Source organism: Typha latifolia, chromosome 11, assembly GCF_019914945.1.
Source record: "Typha latifolia isolate L0001 chromosome 11, TyphaL0001v2, whole genome shotgun sequence".
NCBI classification, from domain to species: Eukaryota; Viridiplantae; Streptophyta; class Magnoliopsida; order Poales; family Typhaceae; genus Typha; species Typha latifolia.
In genome coordinates, this window is record NC_133096.1 from 6,874,479 (window position 1) to 6,887,170 (window position 12,692).

The 12,692-nt window shown below is 34.1% G+C and overlaps 1 protein-coding gene across 4 annotated transcripts; it reads right to left on the reverse strand.

Moving 5' to 3' along the window:
* Positions 1-308: 308 nt before the first annotated feature.
* Positions 309-11,809, reverse strand: LOC140797371 (uncharacterized). Of its 4 annotated transcripts, none has more exons than XR_012110627.1 (16): positions 11,617-11,809; positions 11,485-11,528; positions 10,662-10,778; positions 8,285-8,347; positions 8,049-8,159; positions 6,962-7,045; positions 6,759-6,877; positions 6,569-6,670; positions 5,711-5,827; positions 5,531-5,596; positions 5,309-5,375; positions 5,182-5,235; positions 5,014-5,103; positions 2,047-2,125; positions 1,930-1,968; positions 309-717 (listed from the first exon to the last, which is right to left on the reverse strand). XR_012110627.1 is itself a non-coding variant. In XM_073150744.1 (16 exons), exons 2-16 carry the CDS (start codon positions 11,500-11,502, stop codon positions 592-594), a joined length of 1,233 nt encoding a protein of 410 aa, XP_073006845.1. In that variant the 5' UTR covers positions 11,503-11,528; positions 11,617-11,809; the 3' UTR covers positions 309-591. The 4 variants fall into 4 exon arrangements, 2 of the variants coding, with proteins under 2 accessions (XP_073006845.1, XP_073006846.1); XM_073150744.1 differs by having other exon boundaries at positions 2,047-2,106; XR_012110628.1 differs by having other exon boundaries at positions 614-717; positions 1,930-1,977.
* Between the last annotated feature and the right edge of the window lie 883 nt (positions 11,810-12,692).

A 12,692-nucleotide genomic window follows, 5' to 3' on the forward strand; every position in this document is an offset into this window, starting at 1 on the left:
AAATAAAAGAAAAGAAAGAAAAGAAAAAGGAAAAGGAAAAAAGAGAAGAAAGAAAATGGAAAACATAAAAAAAATGAGCTAGAAAACAAAGCTAAGCTGGACAACATTTGATGCTTTTAAATTTTGATAAGACAAAAGGAGAGAAATACAAACTATGCTGGACAGCATTTAATTGCCATGGCAAAAATTTGCTCTGACGACGTGACTGTAATTTAACTTTACAAGTCGCAAAAGCTATTATTTCAAGTCAAGGTTGAGACTTAGAGGCTAGTATAAATGGTATCTTTCCAATGTAACAAATAAGAAGATAAAAGAAGAAAACATAACTAGATAAATATGATCAACTTTGTGTGGAATTACAAATTTACATTGATTTGTCCCAACTCCGCTGATGAGTTAATGCAGTTATCTTGATGAAATGTACAACTATCTGCCCTATGTATCACACTACTGCTTGGTCTTTTGCATCTTAATTTCCAGTCAGTTGGATGCTTGCATACACCATTTAAATGAACAAATGATGCTGATTGTGTTTCTATATGTATATATATTAGTATTTGCTCACTCTTTTCTTTTGTTTCTTTCCCCTTCTTAAGAGAGGATTTGCTCGTTCTTTTTGATTTCCGAGTATGGATCATGCCAGCAATCATCAGCATAAACTGCTCTTTCCCATCTCTGCTTGAACATCATCAGTTCGGCATAAGAACGCCGTCTTATCTATACAAGACAAAAAGAGAAAACGAGTAAAAAGTACTGTTGCTACTCAAGTTTTTGGAAGAGCAAAGGAGAGGAAGTACACTAGAAACAAAGATTTTCTGGAGACATTAAACAGACAGTTCATTTACATTTATTTAATCGATTCCATGTTTCCAGGATATGCCCAGTTTCAAATTTCAATATAATCAGTTAAGAGAAAAAGAAACCAACTACTAGCATAATAAGCATTAGTAATTACTTGAAATAATTGATGAGGATATAGGAGTCATGGATTTGGAGATTAAGTAATACTGTGACAGCAAGAGATTATGCCACTATAATATAACAATAAGAAAGTATTTTGCAAGCACCATGAATAATATTATTAGGGCTAAAATATTGACAGGATGAGGGAAAGAAAGCTGTTTTGACTGTTTCACCTTGGGGCATGTTTGATTGTTGAGAAATGTGAGAAGTGAAGTGATCAAAGTAAAAGTTTCTAGGAAATTTACTTCCTAACAAAAATTTATCACCTTTTAATGTTTAGTGAGCCAGAGAGTGTAAGATTGGAATGACGAGTTTTCTACTCTTTATTATTTGGTCGGGAAAAATGAAAAAATAGAAGTTAGAATTTCAAAACAAAAATAAAAGAATTTGTTTACATTTATACCCCTCAAAGCTCTTTATTTTTGTGTATATATCTTTAGAAATAATGATTTCGGCATAAATACCCTTCAACTTATTTTTGACAAAGTTAAAATCTTTAGTACTTAAAATATAAAATATATAAGTACCATCAACCGAAAGCAAAGTGTAATAACAAAATAAGGGTATTTTCATCTTTTCACAGCAAAAGTCATAAAATTTTAATTGTTAGGCAATTAATTAGGTTTAAAGGATATTTAAATAACAGAAAAAATTTGATGTAGAAGAATATTTTAAATGCAAAGAGAGATTTTGGTAATGGAAAAAAGTGCATGCTTGCATGCATCAGGAAACAGTTAAACTGCAAGTCACTCAAAAAGCCTTGTTTACTTTAATCAACTCTTATGGTTCTAGAAAATGCAGATTTGATGTAGATCTTAGTTTTCAAAACACGGAACCAATATAATGCTTAGTTTCCAAAACACGGAATCAATATAAGAGAGGTGCTTAGTTTAACCAACTCACTGGACAGATCAATTCAAAAGATTGGGGAAAAAAACAACATAGACAGGAGATTCTAATACTTACTGCTGATCTATCTGTAATGCCAGATGAACCGGGAGGCACCTACAAGATCATAATGTGCAATAATAGGGTTGGGAAGTCAATAGAACATGGAAAGGAATAAGGAACAGAGTCATGTACCATCGTTTCCCCATATGATGGTGCCAATTCAGATGCATGATCAGTAGCTTCTGCACTTGACTGCATAAAAAGCATTTTCCTATAAGGAAACAATTACACAAAGGCATCACAAGCAACGAGATAAGAGCTAGTTTATTCATAAGTCATTATGCATACTCTGCTGACAAATTTCGATTTACAAGTACATTGACAAAGTTATAAAGCATTACGCATAGAGTAATCTCACCAGTTCATGAATCAAGATATCTATTACCTGTGTGATAAATATAATGGATTGCAGCTAATATGCTAATTTAACCAGGGTTGTCAAGTTTGAATCAAGCTCGATCAAGCTTGACTTGACCTTCAAACAAGCTTGAGCCAGTCGGATTGGGTGTCTTTAAGCCATCTTAAAGCCCAAGTAGAAGAATCTTCTAAGTTCCAAGAGCATTTGCATCAGTTTCTGTAGACAAATTCTCTATTTATTCCCTAAACCATTTAAATAGTACTTATATTTGTGCTTCCCTTTTATTAATTGTGTAAATGTTATTTTCTCAAAGCACCATCATTGCACTTTGAGAGAGATGTTTTTAAAAGGATAAGGAAGCTACATTGCTTCTCCACATTTAGAGAAGCACTGTATCTTGCTTTATATTTAGTGAATAGTAAGGAATCTAATGCCTAAGGGATTTTATCAAATATTAGTCCTTTTTCTTTAAATTTTAGAGTAGAGAAGGGGTTAGAGAAATAGATATGAATGCTCTAACCAAGGATGGTCGTGCCGGTAGTGGCACAACACTTGGCACACCCTGTGCTGAGGCTATGTCGATCGGCATGAGTGTGTGGCATGCAAATCTGGCACGACCTATTATTGTGCCGATATGGAGCCTTTTATAAAAAACAATCTTATTTTTATTAATTATCATCAAATCAATTTTAGTCACTGTTTAACTAACATGATGTAACACGTGGATTGTCCTTTTTTTTATTTTTTCTTATTTTCATTAATCATCATTAATTTATTTCTAATCAAGCTAGATCTTCACGACCGGTTACCAGTCGAGTTAGATCTTCATGATCAATTGATCATTTAAAAGACTTAAATAAAATTAATAATGATGGGACTAGAGATGATAATAATGGAGATGAGACTCAATTTGGTGGCAGTAATGATGGAGATGAGACATACGCCCCTGCTACACAACTTTCTCGGAGAAATATTATTTTTACAGAGGAGGAAAATGCAACACATGCCACCCAAGATCAAGACCACGAAGCCAGATCTAAACAACCACAAGGCAAAATTTATTAAAAATAGAAGAAAGGAAAGGGATCATCTCAAACTGAACATGATTACAACCAGATGAAGGAAGGACTTGATTCTGTAGATAACAAGACATCAAGAGAGGTGCGCCTATAGGATGATATGACTTCATCATCATTATCATCATATTAATTATACCCACCAGAGCCACAACACACTTATTATACTCCATATTCACAATCTGTATATGCTTATAGTGTGCCTGTGCCGATGTCGATGCTAGTCATTCCCGTGCATAGTCACTATTAATATCATATCATAAAAGAATTGTAAAATCCCTATTTGTATGAAAACTATGTGAGTTTTACGAGCAATAATATGAGTTTCAAAGATTATCAATATTTCATGCGACATTCTCGTGTTACTCTTGTGCTGGCATATAAAGTCTTTGATCCTCCTCATCATTCTACAATCAACTAGATATTAATTTTAATTATTAAACTATTATTAATTAATATTGTGTTTAATGTTATTATGTGTTTAATTATGTTATGGAGTTTTCAATCATATTATGAAGTGTTCAATCATTAATATTAGTTTCAATAAATATATTCAATTATATTATGTGTTGAATAATACTTATATTTAATTGTTGCTTTATCTTTAAAAAAAAGGCCATTTACAACAATAATTTAAAGTTAAAATACTATAATGTAGGTTTTAATATATATTATTAAACCAAAAATCAAATATTGACATGCTGAAGACTCAAAAATATCTCTAAATATCCTAAAAAAATTTATTAAAAATATTAAAAATGCATGTCAATGGCACGTAGGGCCAGTTGGCATGCCCCATGCCAACCGGCATGTGTTTTGTCGATGGTGGCACGGCCATCGTTGGCTCTAACTATGTTAAAGTAGATTTCCAGATAAGGCCTAACTATGTTAAAGTAGCTTTTAAAGTAATGCCTTTCCTGCCCTAGTTCACAATGTATTTGACTACATATTTGTGCTTCCCTATTATTAATTGTGTAAATGTTATTTTCTCAAAGCATCTTCATTGCACTTTGAGAGAGATTTTTTCTAAAAGATACGGAAGCTACATTGCTTCTCCACATTTAGAGAAGCATTGCATCTTTCTTTAAATTTGGAGAATGGTAAGGAATCTAATGCGGAAGGGATTTTATCAAATATTAGTTCTTTCTTCTTTTTATTTTAGAGTAGACAATGGGTTAGAGAAATAGATATGAATACTCTAACTATGTTAAAATAGCTTTTTAGATAAGGCCTAACTACATTAAAGTAGCTTTTAAAAAAAGGACTGTCCTGCCCTAGTTCACAATGTATTTGACTACCTATTATTGACAAGCATGAAACTACATTAAAAGCCATTCAAATTATACATCGTGCTAGTATTATTACAGAACATATCAAGTGCACAATTGATAATTAGGAATAAAAAACTTCACTAAAGAATATATATTTATTAGGAATACGAAAAGCCACTACAAATCCTTTGTCAACAATCCATGCTCGCTAAACTATATATAACAAAGTAAACATTTATAAGTTATGATGACCTAGACTAGAAGATCTAAACGTCTCGGAATAATTCAATTGGAATACTGACAAATGAGCAAGTATATTCCATTTAAATTAGCTGTAAATGTTTGTTAGAAATTTTGGCACCAGGAAGATATTCCTCAAGATTCCCTATTTCACCTTGGTTTCAGCAAGCCTGCCGAGTGTAGGTATGCCCATATGAACAATATATTCACTATCCACCACTCCAATGTTTTTGCTACGGTCACCCTGTAAAGAATCTTTGATGTCCATATTAGTACATAAAAAAAAAGTATAAGATAAAAATAAGGTAAGATAATTAAACACCTGAGCACAGTAACCAAGTTTCATGTCTAGGCCCCATGCGTGAATCAAGTCATTCTGTGAAAGGATCAGAAAAATTATCCTGCAGTGAATCAATTGATGAGATAGCAGCATTTGTCAAGCTGCTCACCTGGATCATATGCCACACACAACGCCATGCAGCTCGTGAGAACACAGGAGCCATCATTTCTACCCAACTGCAGCATGCAGAGAATAATTAGTTAATATACTGTCAAGTACAAGCTCCCAAATAAAATCAGCTCGAGGATAAAATTATAAAAACTGAAACATATTGAGACTAACAGTATAATTAGCAAATGCAAGCAGTAAAGCAGTTGAAACACCATCATACCCTGTGCATGGGGGTGCAGTGCTATTCTCGTAACACCTACCACCACCTCTTGACTTGTAAATCCTTCTGTTGATGCAACAGATGACATTGAAGAGTTTTTAAGGACAACTAGAAGTAAGCAGTAGTAGCAAAAATGCAAGTTATAAGGTGCAAGCATCATTTAATACTTCAAAGAAAGACCTGTGTACATGTCCTTTCCTCCCACGTGCAGTAATTTGATGATGCACTTCTGATTTAGCAGTGTCTAGGGCAGGTTGCGATATCTGTAGGCCTTCAATCTCAATGATTGATATATAACTGCAAAAGTAGTTTATTTCTTTGATGTTTTACATAAATGAATAAAACCCCATAATCTGACAACATAAGAACTAATAACTAATAGTTTCATTCCCAAAAGTCGAAGCACATGGTGTGGTAATTAATTCTAAATTTAATTTAGCATTACATCATTGCCATCAATTCCAAGCCATTGCCAATCAAATGTCACATCCAAAAAAGAGAGGTCAAAGTTGAGAAGGTCCCACAAATAAAAAATGAAAAATAAAAACCAACTGCTGGTGCACTCAACATCATCAAGAAATTGGTGTCAAGTTCTTTGCATACAGAAGATTTAAGCAAGACAAGATCCACTTGAAAATTATAACGCCAAATATCACATACTAGAACTTGCATTACTTTTTAGTTTAGGATCATAAATGAAGAACAAGCCCTTCAGATATTCTCTAGATATGGAAAGAGTCTATATGAAAGACAAATATGATAATGAATGAAAATAAAAAATAGCATTTCCTCTTCTGATCAATCAATAGCTAGTACAACACTAAGGTCTAAAAGTTAATGCAACAAAGAAAACTGTGGAATATATAGATAAAACCAGCATAATGCAATACAACAAACTTTCAGGTAATGGTTGACAATCTTGAGATCCTCCTAGAAGAAAGATTACATCCTGTGATTTCCACAGAACAATTGGCTGCTTTGAATACTTTACCTCTATCTTAGTTCATACACTAGAATTAAGTAAAGAACAGAAAGCACCTTGCAGGATGAAAGTGTTCCACTCCAATATCCTCATCCCAAAGGAAAATATAATCATACTCAGCAACAATATCTGGATGTAAGAACCGTTTTGCAAACCACCTATCACATGACATTGAATTAAACACGAGTCATTATTTTGAAGAATAGAAACTGAACAATGCTCACAGCAACTGATTTCAGCAAATACCATTTTGTCTGATTGATTGCTGAGACATGTATAGCACTATCACTCCATTGTAAATCTCCCCATTCATCAACAACACCATCGTAATGGAAAAGCATTATAGTGAATTTACTGGAAGAGAACTGTGACGTAACAAAGAGGAGAATTAGGCACAGGATTATCTGGTTTACAATTACAAACCAACCGAGTACCAGTTTGATGCATGCCTTTTTAGCAATTTGGTCAACGACCTTTTTCTGCTTTATTCCAACAGCAATAGCCAATAGGCTCTTTGATGCTTTTACTATATCCTGATTGCCACATATAAAGATAGTTCTTTTAGAAAAGCATACAGACTGGACAAAAGCTATCTACAAATTGCATACATAAGTCAATCTGTTTATATGAATATACTGACCCAATAATGAAGGCAAATCCCTTATGCATACAATTAACAATTTCCTGACAGCAAATAACTTGTAACATGAATTTGTATGTGTCGTATTGCTATTGCATTCATTTTGTATGATGCTGTATGTTCAAACAGGCATGTTGGTGGTTTTAGTGGCAGACGCATTTTGGCCTTTCTTCAACATGACTTGACTGATTTAACTAATGTGCAAGTTCAGGTAGTTGGTGGTGCAGATGGCTTAAGGGTTTAAAGGACATTGTAACTTTCAATCTTCTCTCTACTCTTCTTCTTTTTATCTTCCTAGTCACTCATAAATGATAAATGAAACCAGTGTTTTCTAAATCAAACAAATCATATCACCAATGTAAGCTTAAGAACCCAATACTGCTAAAGTGAGACTAAATTGTCCTAGTGACCAATGCATTTGATGTACAGTCTGTGCTTCATTTGTGCAGGATTTCCAATCCTAGCAGGAAAAGGAGGGAAACAGATACCTAACAATTTTCCACAAAGTGGTGACGAAACATAATCCGTCTTTCTGCTAAACAGGATCTATTGAACTCATAACTCATTAGATACTTTTTAGTGTACAACTCTCATCGATTAGAAAATAATTATTCAAAAAATGTGTCAGCTATAAATGCTAGACAGCTTCTGTTCTTTCATATACAGAGGAAAAGCTAGAGATCTCATAATGTAATCCCCACATGAATACAGATTCATTCTATCATAAAGCTTGAACTGTGAGTATTTTCCTGCTTATGAACTAGAGAAATATTAGTATTCCCATCATATGGTATACTTACTATGATGCACAATTATAAAAACAATTAGAATGTAATCTGATAATCAACAAAAATTGGCATCAAATTTCTCTTCTTTATGAGTTAAATATTACGTACCGGGCTATTCGGAATGTATTCTGAACCCTGTATTGGCAGAATTTCTAGGTTTGATTTTCTGTTAACTATGCCAATAGGCAATGGTTCACTCCCTGGAGACCTGCATAGATCCTAATAGAACAGCAAAAGGAGAAAATAATAAACGACAAGCCCATCGATTATGTAAGGAGCACATGATAACCCCCCTATGGGTGACATGTATAAACCAGAACAAAGCTTTCTAAAGAAAATAGAACCTCGCATGAATTGGATTTTGCATTCCGCAGAGACTTAATTGCTCCCCATCCTGACAATATTCCCTGCAGTAGAGTATGTTGTTTTAATGAAAAAAAATAAAAGATACAATAAATAAAGTGCACATGTGCATGACAATTGCACAAAGGAAAATTAAGAAGTGGAATAATAGTCAAGCCCGAAAGAAGCCATGATAAACAAGTTCTCTGTGGCACAGTCACACTCATACGCTCCAGCTATTAGACAACAAGAATGCATTTTCCTAGGAGAGAAACATTTAATATCTTCATACAATCCATCAATGTCATTTTCCTATTGCAAGGGTACAATATAATTTCATGCATGTCTCTGGGTGTATTAGCAAGTTAGGAACTTGTACTAAATTATCAACCTGACGGGTGGTTTATCGTTGCATCCAAGAGAACATGGGTCCAAATCTTGGAGCAGCCTCCTCAAAAATGAGGATAAGGCTGCGTGCAATTACCCTCCCAGACCTCACATATCAAGCTTAGATATAATGAATAGTTCTATAGATTTGCTTCAGAACCTAAAGAATCAGTTTTCAGATCAGAGGCTACAAAAGAAGTACATCTAATGGTATAGCCACTAGAGAATGTTTAAATCATAGAAGAATAACAAAACACTATCATGACGCATCCAGCAGGTGAGGATAATTACTGAAGTTGCTTCTCAAGTAGCTAAATGCACCATAAAAAATAAAGGATCTCTTATACCAATGTTTATAAGAATACATTTTATAAACAGATCTTCTAAGCTTGCATAATTATGATTCCTTTCGTCTTGCTCCTTAAATCATTTACAATGCTTAGAATAATCTCCATCAAGCCCCCCACAAGGGAAAGAAGCTTCAACATCTACCTGTTCCAACTCTAGTCAATCACAACTATCATGGCTAACATAACGCAGAGCGAATGGTATTTCACCATAGGAAAAAGGTTATTAGTTATTAATGATTTCCTCCTACCCATATCTTTTAGTTACGTCTCGAGCTTAACATTAGTGTCATTTCTACTAATATAGGATCCTCTCTCACAGCAACCATTCACCAATCATTTTGTATTTTTAGCATCCCAAAAGTAGGTTTCTGTGGTTACACAAAAGTAACTAAACCTTCACAGTAGCTTCTCTAGTTCTTTCATGTGTGTGTTTTAACTTGAGAAGATATGTGAATTCGTGTATCTCATCCTCTCTTACAGCTTAATTCATCTCATTTAGAAACATATCCTAGCAAGAGGTTCTCTCTTCGTAAAAGTCAGCACTCCTGTTGATTACAACTTTATTCCAACTGATTCAAAACCTTGCAGGCCTTCCTGCCTTTCTCGAATACTTTTGTGAAGTTCCTGCAAGCTCTTCACAATATGTACCCAACCAGCAGGCCTAACTCTCTGATATTTCTCTACTGGTCCATATAAAATTTCATTTTTTTTTCTTTACAACAATAATTGATCCATTTGGAAACTAGCCGATATCATAAAGTGAATCATTCAAGTATTCAACTCAAATAGTTTTCAGCTCTGGAAGCTGGAGAATGTTTCACAATCTTCAATTCATTTTACCATCCCATCAATTATCTTAATTTTCATTGTTTTGATTTCAGTCACTTTATCCATCTGAATTGTTCCTAACTTAACATGACTTGTAGATCTAAGACTAATTAAATTCCCTACTTACCTAACTGCTCTTGCCTCTGCTTCACTCACATTTTACCATCTATTGAGGTGAGGGATGGCCTGGGCTATACAACTTGCAAGTCTGAAGTGCATGTATCGACAAGAAAGCCCATTTATGTGGTAGCAAACTGTCTAGCCAATATCTCCAAGTAAACTGTTTTTGCTAACCTCACTTGAATCTAGAAGGTTTTCTGCTTCTTATTTTATTCTAGATCTTTTTTCCTTTATCAGCATTCCTTCTTATGACCTTCCTTCTGGTAGTAATAACACTTGAAGTTGCCGTCAATCTTCTTCATTATCCCTGAAATTACCTTAGTTCCATTGCCAGACCCACTCTTCCTGCTAATTTCTTGATTGCTAGATTAACCCGTAAGCGGTCTACTCTTCTAGATGCCTCAAGCAATACTCTATGGTAAATGATAATAAGAACTGGTAAAAAATTTCTCAACAGATAAGAAACTAAGGAAATACCATTTGCCTTTTGGAGCAACTGAATTGAAAAGAAGAACGACTGTAAAGAAATTCTTCTATTAAGATTGTAGGTTGAAATTCGAATGCTACAGAGAATACAATCAATCAAATACTGTTAAGCTGACCACGAGTTGCCTTTCACATCAATAAAAATTGTACTATGATATCTCAAATCTATCATAAAGTATCAACAAGATTAAAAAAAACAAAGCCATACTTGCTTATTTGCAAAGAAGGGAGTCCCGAGAAGAAAAATTATACAGAAGAAAGTAATCACAAGAAGGAAGCTGCAGTAGTATGCTCTTCTATTTGTAGGATCTGTGAATAGAGTACCCTGCCAGAGTAAACAAGAGAGAGGATCAACTAAAGGTAAAACCGTAAGCCGAAGATGGAATCACGAGGCATGAATGCCACGAAAAAAAAATTTAAAAAAAAAAAAGAAAGAGAAGAAAGCACAAGTTTATCATGCTGTGAGACAAATTCTCAAACATAACTTAGAAACAAAATTTGATCTCCCACAACAGAATACTGTACCCTACTGTGCGTTTTTGGAACTTGGAGAAAAAGTATAATGCAACATCAAAAATCCAATCGTTTCATCTTAGATGATCTCGCAAACGGGCAACGTATCGAAGTTAAAAAGAAGGATCAAATACAAAAATTAAAACAATAAACTGAAGATGATAACAAAAAGACATGCATGCCACCAAAATTTAGAAAAAGAAAAGAACAAAAAAAAAGCACAACTTTATCTTGCTGTGAGATATATTCTCAGACATAACTTAGAAAAACAATGGCAAAAAGAGGAGAAAGATCGAAACAAAACTTGATCTTCCACAACAAAATACAATGTCCCTCTCTGTTAACTTTTGGAACTTTTAAAAAAACGTAAAACTCAACATTAGAAAAAAAAAAAATCAAATCTTTTCATCTTAGATGACCTTGCAAATGGGCAATACCATCAAAGACTGGGTAAACAATTGCTTCAAGAGCAATGTAAGGTTTGAAGCCAGCACAAAAGAAATCTTAAACCAACTTACCAAAACGGGAAGCTTCATTTCTTCCCACCAAATCCACCAAATATCTGCATAACAAGAAAGGCCCATCAAGAATAAACTTAAATTGAAGGCCAAAATCTCAAAAGTGAGTAATGATCAAAAGAATAGCTGTACTTCTGATGGAACTGGAGAAGTGTACAACTCCGGGAATCCAAGGAAAACAAGAAGAGGAGATAAAATGGTTCCAATGTCAAATATGATTGGTTCTCGTACCGGGTTTAAAGGGGTTTAAGAGGGGAGAATAAAATGGAGAATAGAGGAAGCGGCGGAGAAGGTGGGAATAACTTTATTCTCATTACTCATTTCCGCTGTCGGGAGAACAGTAAGTGGGATGTGGAGGAGAAACATATTGGAGGTGATCGTACGCATTCTTAGATGCAGGAACTTACTATAAACAGGGTAACTGGCAGAGTTTGGAGGCGTCCAAGCAGACGGATTGTAATGTCCTACTTTATAGTTTGTAGCAGATCCGTTCCTTTTTCTTTCCTCTATTTAGTCCTCTCCTACGATAGGCTATCCCAGTAGGCTTAAGTTGTCGGTGATAAGCTGAATTACGATTTTACCCTTTTGAGTTGAGTTTGATCAATTAATTTCTTTGATTAAATTTTTTTTTCTACTGAGAAAGGAAATTAAGTGTGCAAAGTTCTTAATAGAGTGTTTGACCAAAAACTGGTCTTATTAAAATTATTTATTATTCTAGTTTACCGATCAAAATAGGCTAAAATACTGCTGAAATATTAAATAAATTCACTATTACATAAAATATTAAATAAATTCAGCTACATTAAAAAATTTAATTTTTTTTAAGAAGAACTATTTAAAAAAAAAAAGAATTTGACAACCCTTAGCATGTTTTGGCATAGTGGGACCCACAACTGAAGGGTCGTGCTCCATTACCAATTTACCGCAAGTGGTGGATGATGACGTGGCCGGCAATGCCTTGCATCGCAAGTGATGTTAATTAAAGGTAAGATGAGCTCTGTTAGATTAATAAGGAAATTATGGGATTAGACGGAACGTAGTTCATTTTGAATGGGATAATAAGTGGGTCCTGGACTTTTATCTTAGTTAAATACATTTTTTCCCCTACTCTTTTTATACTTTCTATAATGGCCTCTTTATTTAGGCAGGGAATGTGGTGGAGAACAACTGTTTTACTTTAGAAATAAAGTAAATTTTAAAATGAGTAT